Source organism: Gossypium hirsutum, chromosome D02, assembly GCF_007990345.1.
Source record: "Gossypium hirsutum isolate 1008001.06 chromosome D02, Gossypium_hirsutum_v2.1, whole genome shotgun sequence".
In the NCBI taxonomy this organism is placed as follows: Eukaryota; Viridiplantae; Streptophyta; class Magnoliopsida; order Malvales; family Malvaceae; genus Gossypium; species Gossypium hirsutum.
This window is the reverse complement of record NC_053438.1, coordinates 62,446,289-62,452,280: the sequence shown is the minus strand read 5'-3', so window position 1 is coordinate 62,452,280 and position 5,992 is coordinate 62,446,289. Positions and strand designations below refer to the sequence as shown.

At 32.1% G+C, this 5,992-nt stretch overlaps 1 protein-coding gene across 3 annotated transcripts; it reads right to left on the bottom strand.

Annotated features, from left to right (window-relative positions):
* Positions 1 to 557: 557 nt before the first annotated feature.
* LOC107909617 (non-functional NADPH-dependent codeinone reductase 2) lies at positions 558 to 3,798 on the bottom strand. Of its 3 annotated transcripts, XR_001687299.2 has the most exons (6): positions 3,125 to 3,798; positions 2,800 to 3,043; positions 2,534 to 2,713; positions 2,105 to 2,368; positions 1,102 to 1,211; positions 558 to 967 (listed from the first exon to the last, which is right to left on the bottom strand). XR_001687299.2 is itself a non-coding variant. In XM_041088958.1 (5 exons), exons 1-4 carry the CDS (start codon positions 3,466 to 3,468, stop codon positions 2,144 to 2,146), a joined length of 993 nt encoding a protein of 330 aa, XP_040944892.1. In that variant the 5' UTR covers positions 3,469 to 3,798; the 3' UTR covers positions 558 to 967; positions 2,105 to 2,143. The 3 variants fall into 3 exon arrangements, 1 of the variants encoding a protein (XP_040944892.1); XR_005910498.1 differs by having other exon boundaries at positions 1,102 to 2,368; XM_041088958.1 differs by lacking the exon at positions 1,102 to 1,211.
* Positions 3,799 to 5,992: the final 2,194 nt, after the last annotated feature.

Genomic DNA, 5,992 nt, shown 5'->3' with positions numbered 1-5,992 from the left:
AGATATCGTATCCACGAGGACTAAAAGTATTAGTAATTACCGTTTTCCTATTATTTAGTTGACAAATTGGAGTGATTGGTTTTAAACTAAAATTACTAAATTAGTTTAACTAAGAACTCAATAGAGAATAAATCAGGAAAGTAATCGAATAATAACCAATGAGAGAAACAATACCCAAGAATGAATCCACCTAGACTTCATCTATTATTATGAATCTGAATTAAACAATTTATTCACTTGGTATCTTAATCCGTAGAAATCCTTAAATTATGCTAATATCTCTTTTGAAAGTAAGAGCAACTGACTCTAGGTTGATTAATTGAAATCTCTTTCTAATTAAAACCCCTATTGTCGCATTAACTCGATCTATGAATTCCTTTATTAGATTTGACTCTAATCTGGTAGATTTATGTCGTCCTATTTCTAGGATTGCATGCAACTCCACTCAATTACGCTAGATCTACTCTTAAATAAGGATTTTTCCTCCTTTGATTTAAGCACATTAAACATGAATTAATATCCTGAAAATATTAAAACAAGAAATAATCACACATAACTGAGAACAAGAATTAAGTATTTATAGCGTAAAACAGAAATCAAGTAATAGAATCCATCATAGGGTTCATCTTCTCTAGGTATCTAAGGAATTAGTTCATAATCGTGAATAAAAACATCTCAAAGTCAGAATAACCACAAGAAATAAAGAAACTCATAAAAACTTCAAAAGAAATTAAAATGAGGTCTGATGGCTCCAATGTTGTTCTTCGAGTTGTTTTCTTCAATATTCTTTGATGGCCCCTTATTCTCTTCTTCTCTGATGGCTACGTGTTTGGGAAGCGAGTTGCGAAATCGACACAGTTTGGCACATGGCCATGTGTCTAGCCCGTGTGGGAAGGCCTAACCTGTGTGGCTCCTGAAATCTGCTCTTTTTGTCTGATTTTCGCTCCTTTTGCTCCCAAATGCTCACCTAAGTATAGAAACATGAATTCAAAGGATTAGGAGCATAAAATTCATCAATTTGAATAAATAATCATCTAAAAACGCATTAAGAACGAGATTAAAATATGTTACTTTTATCACTTTTCAGTTCATGAGGCTTACCAAATGTAATAATCTAATGGAGCCCGACAGCCAATAAGTAGCCAGATACCTTAAAGGATTAAGACTTGCAATCTAAGACAAAATTGATGTGCAAATGTTGGCAAATATCGCTGTAGCACAAAATATGAAGTTAAAAGTGAAGATGATAATATAAGAGAAGAAGGCGAATTGGACTAAGATGAATTGCTATCAATCTGCACTAGCAAATTTGGAGAATAATAATAAACTAAATACTTGAAAATTTAATCCAAAAATCTAATTATGACAAAGTAGTGAGAAAGAAGTTAGCAAAGGGGATCAAGACATAAATGCAGTCATAGACATGGAAAGAACCCATACACTTAAGTCTATTCCTGGAAAATGCTACTTGTGTAATCTACGCGGACATCGCTCTAATGATTGTCCAAGAAGAAAGGATATCAAAATTATAGAGTGTGGTGACTACGAAGATGAACTTGAGGAAGGAAACGAGATCATATGGAAACTCGATGGAGCAGATTTAGGAGATGGACAAATTTTGGCTATAGGGAAGATAATGTTGACACTAAGGATGGAGATATAACCCAAGGCCAACAACATTTCCAAACTAGATACACCTTTACAGGTAACATTTGCAACTTGGTAGTTAATAATGGTAGCAATTAGAACATCATTGAAAAGAGTATCCTTGAGAAAGTGTGATATCTTAAAATGTTTGATTGTTATTTGAAGAGTTTAAAGATATTATGATTCAGGAGTTGTCTGCAACGTTTCCACCTAAAATTAAGGTGAGCTTGTCGAACCTCCCAAATTACCAAGTGAATCCAAAGTAGAATATAATTTTATAAGGGTAAGTGTTTAGTACAATATATTAAATAATTTTCCTTTTCTAAAATTAAATAGATAAATATGTAAATTATTTAGTTTTCTCACTTTCTTTATAATTGAATTCAGTTGATTTAGAATTCAAAGAGTATTTAATTTATATAATTAGCTAGCTTAGGATCTTTAACATATATCATACCAAAATCAAATTTAGCAAGCATCCACATAGATGCTTAAATCAAATTTCTCCATCCCAAAGTTCCTGTGTAGTGTTGAAAGGCCCATATTTGGAGATATAATCTTGTCCACTACAAAGCCTGCTTTGCGGGATATCATTGATCTTTTTCACATCCTCTTGACTCAATGACCAGTTGAATATCTCAAGGTTGCTTTTCATCCTGTCCTTGTTGAAGCTCTTCACCAATATGCCGATCCCTTGTTCGTAGGCCCATCTCAAACAAATCTGTTTTTGGATGCACTAATCAGCATTTTTTATTTCTATACCAAGTCTGTTAGCAGCAGCAGAATTGAACTTCTTTCTCGAATAACACAAAATCAATCCCAAATAATCTCAAGTCCTAAGTTGTTTTCATAAAAGAATGGAGGAAACAAAAAGAGCAAAATGCACCTGAGCAACTGTCTTCCCTTTTTGCTTAGCGATTTCCTTGAGCAATTCGCACTCCAAAACTCTATTGCTGCCCCAAATGGTACCTTGGGCTCCCAGTGGAGCATAAGCAGTCAACAGGATACCATTAGCCTTGCAAAACTCTCTTAGCTTCTTTTGTTGCCACAGTGGGTTCAATTCCACCTTGCAAAACATTAAGAACAACTTCCTCATTGCTATTCAAAGTCGAAAGCAGCTTGGAGTGGGCTTGAGAAAGGGAGAGTTCTTACCTGGTTAACAGCTGGAGGGATTTTAGCAAAGGCAAGGATGTCACCCAACTTTTTACAGGAAAAATTGCTAACTCCAATAGACTTTGTAAGACCAAGCCTTTGACAATCTTCCATAGCTTTCCATACTGCCTTGAAATCCATCGCCAGGAAATCTTCCCGCTTTATTGGAAACTCATAAATCCCTGGCTTTGAACTTACTGGCCAGTGAATGAGATAGAGATCAAGATACTCCAACCTCAGATTTCTACAGGACAAACAATTTATACAATTACCAAAGGCGGTAATTAAAGAGGAAATATAAGGTGGTAGAGTGGTAGTGTTTTACTTTAAGCTCCTCTGAAGGGCAGGAAGGACAAGTTCCCCATGGGCATCACTGCACCAGAGCTTGGAAGTGATGAAGAGTTCATCTCTAGATTTAATTAACCCAACTGCAATTGCTTCTAGAATTGCTTCACCCAGTGGTTGCTCTGTCCCGTATAAACTTGCTGTATCAAAGTGCCGGTAACCAAGTTCAATGGCTTGGAGAATGGCGGTCTTGGTAAATTGTGATCCGACGGGCGGAGAAGCAGCAGTGCCGAAACCCAAAAGCGGCATTCGCCTGCCACTGCAACCCAAAACGTATTCTGGAATACTCAAAGGGGAAAGGGATGCCTCCAAACAGCCATCCATCTGCTTTACAGTGCTGGTGTAGGACTCTAGTAGGTTCCTTCAACAACTCAAAGTTGCTGTTGTCTGGTTAGCAATGTAAGTAGAGATTTGTTCTTCTGGGGATCTTGTTTGGGTAGCAAACACGAGGAAGACGACAGGGATGTACGTCAGCTCGTGGCACGTGAACTAAATTATTTCAGTCTAGATTCCACTTGCTATTGCGGATAAAAGAATGGATTGGAGTTGATATATTTTATGGTTAATGTAGTGAGATTATAGTTGTCAGCATGAAAACGTGATTTCATATTATTGTCTTTTTCTCGATTGTTTTTAAGAATTGATTTGTCATTCTTCTAAAAATGATGTACTTTTTCATTGGCTCCACTAATTTAAACATTTCCCTTATATTTTGTTTTGTTTCTACAGTTAATGGCTTTTTGGTCTGAAAGCTTGCTCCCTCCAAATTCTATTGATTTGGGGACCTATGTTCTTCACTTAAATTGAAAGAGTTGTGGGATGTTTAGGAACACTTAAGGCTTCCTTAGGAGATGGAATAAGGAGCATTGTGGGAATGCTGAATCCAAAATTTCACTAATCTCGGATTTACTTTGCATATTACAATTTTAAATTTATAGATATTTTTAAAAATATATATAATATTTACAAATATTAATGAAATTAAATAATTAAAATGGATTGGCATGAGTTGATTACTTATTTTTATCATAAAATTTTGAATTTAAAATTGATTAGTTTTGATTTATGAAGCTTTTGATATTAATAATATCTAACATAAATTTTACATATTTATTTTTAAATTATTTTACGAAATTTTTATTGAAAATTTTAATCATTTTCAAAATTTTAAAATACTCAAGAAAATCTTAATAAGAAGCAGAATATGGTTGATGCCTTAGCTAAGAAGCAGAATATTGTGGTGACTTTGATGTTTTGAACAGTGCTGTGAGAATTTGTTAGTAAATTTGTGGGAGATGTATATATATATATATTTGGAAAGATAAACAGAAAACGTGTACTTGAGTTCTGGGTTCGATTACTCTCTTAATCATATTTATATTTTTTATTTCATGTTGTTTTAAGATTTATTTTTATTTTTAATTATTATTTTTAACACATTAATTTCTTTGGTTACATGGTTAAAAAATAGTGATTTTATATTCAAGTCTCAAGTTTGATTTCTCTTTTAAGAATATTTGTATTTTTATTTCATGTTGTTTCAAGATATTTTTTTAATTTTAATTAAAAAATTTATTATTTTTAAGTTTTTTATTTTAATTTATTTTTAATTAATAACTGAAATCAGTCAAATATAATTATTTTCAGTAAATATAATTTCTATAAGGTAAATTACAAAAATAGTCACTTTTATTTAAAATGTTATATAATTTTTCTATTGACTTTTGTCTGGTATAGATTTTGGACAAATTAATAATTTAATATTCTGTATACATTTGCTTCATTTGACTCTATTTGTTTTCATCATTCAAAGATAGTGTTGCAAATAATATAATTATTGTGGTTGTTCATTGAAGGAAAATAAATCACTATTTATTAATCTGGAAAATATAGATTACAGTTCCATTAATTAATAATAAGATGAGATATTATTATTGATGTAAAATAAAAAGTATTAAATGATTTAGAACTAAATATTAAATAAATTTATTAATTACAATTATTCAACATAAATAGCTAGAAACTCAAAAAAATTAACATCTATATTTAATTATATTTTAATAAAATTAATAGTATTTCAATATTTTTTATTTTACACATGTCAGAAGACATGAAATTATACACTAATAATGCCTTATTTATTATCCTCATTTGTTATGTTAACCCAACATTTTAATATAAATATTTTTTTCTCAACCAAATTTAAAATGTTATTGAAGTAAATTAATTTGTTAGTGGATAGAGTCAGAGTTTACAATTATCCTATAAAAATATATAAAATATTAAAAAATATCAATTTTTACAGCCTCAACCTCGAAAGAATGGAGCTGAGTCTAACCAAAAGGTTATAAATACTTGATTGAAGCGAATGAAACCTATGAATTGAACAAATTCCATGCAAATGGCTCATGAAAAACTCCTAAATGTCCATCCTAAGAAGCCTAGCTTATACTCAGAATACCCAGGAAGAAGAAGAAGAAGCCTGACTTATAAAACTGTGTATGGACGTGAGAATCCAGTCCACTTAAATTAAAACAGACTGTGCAACTGGACCCATCAAGATGAGAACATCCAAGATCCTAAAACCTTATCTAGAAATCTCCTTTTAAAAAAACACATCCCAATAGAAGACGAGGGCGTACATCAGCAGTGGTTAGAGCACACACACTTACAAACATGGGTTAAATGCATGATATATATTACTTCAATGGTGGAACCCAATGAGCTTAATTTCTGGTCCCTCGAATGGCATGACAATTCATGTGAGCTGCTCCTAACAACCGATAACTAAAGAAAAGAGTATTAAATTCCAAAACTTGAATTCTAACTATTTAATGGAAGCATCTGG

Coding starts and splice junctions, on each gene's coding strand:
- LOC107909617 (XM_041088958.1), bottom strand. CDS start 3,468: ATGGATGGCTGTTTGGAGGCATCCCTTTCCCCTTTGAGTATTCCAGAA. Junction 3,044..3,124: donor GCCCTTCAGAGGAGCTTAAA/GTAAAACACTAC, acceptor TTTGTCCTGTAG/AAATCTGAGGTTGGAGTATC. Junction 2,369..2,533: donor AAGGGAAGACAGTTGCTCAG/GTGCATTTTGCT, acceptor ATCCAAAAACAG/ATTTGTTTGAGATGGGCCTA.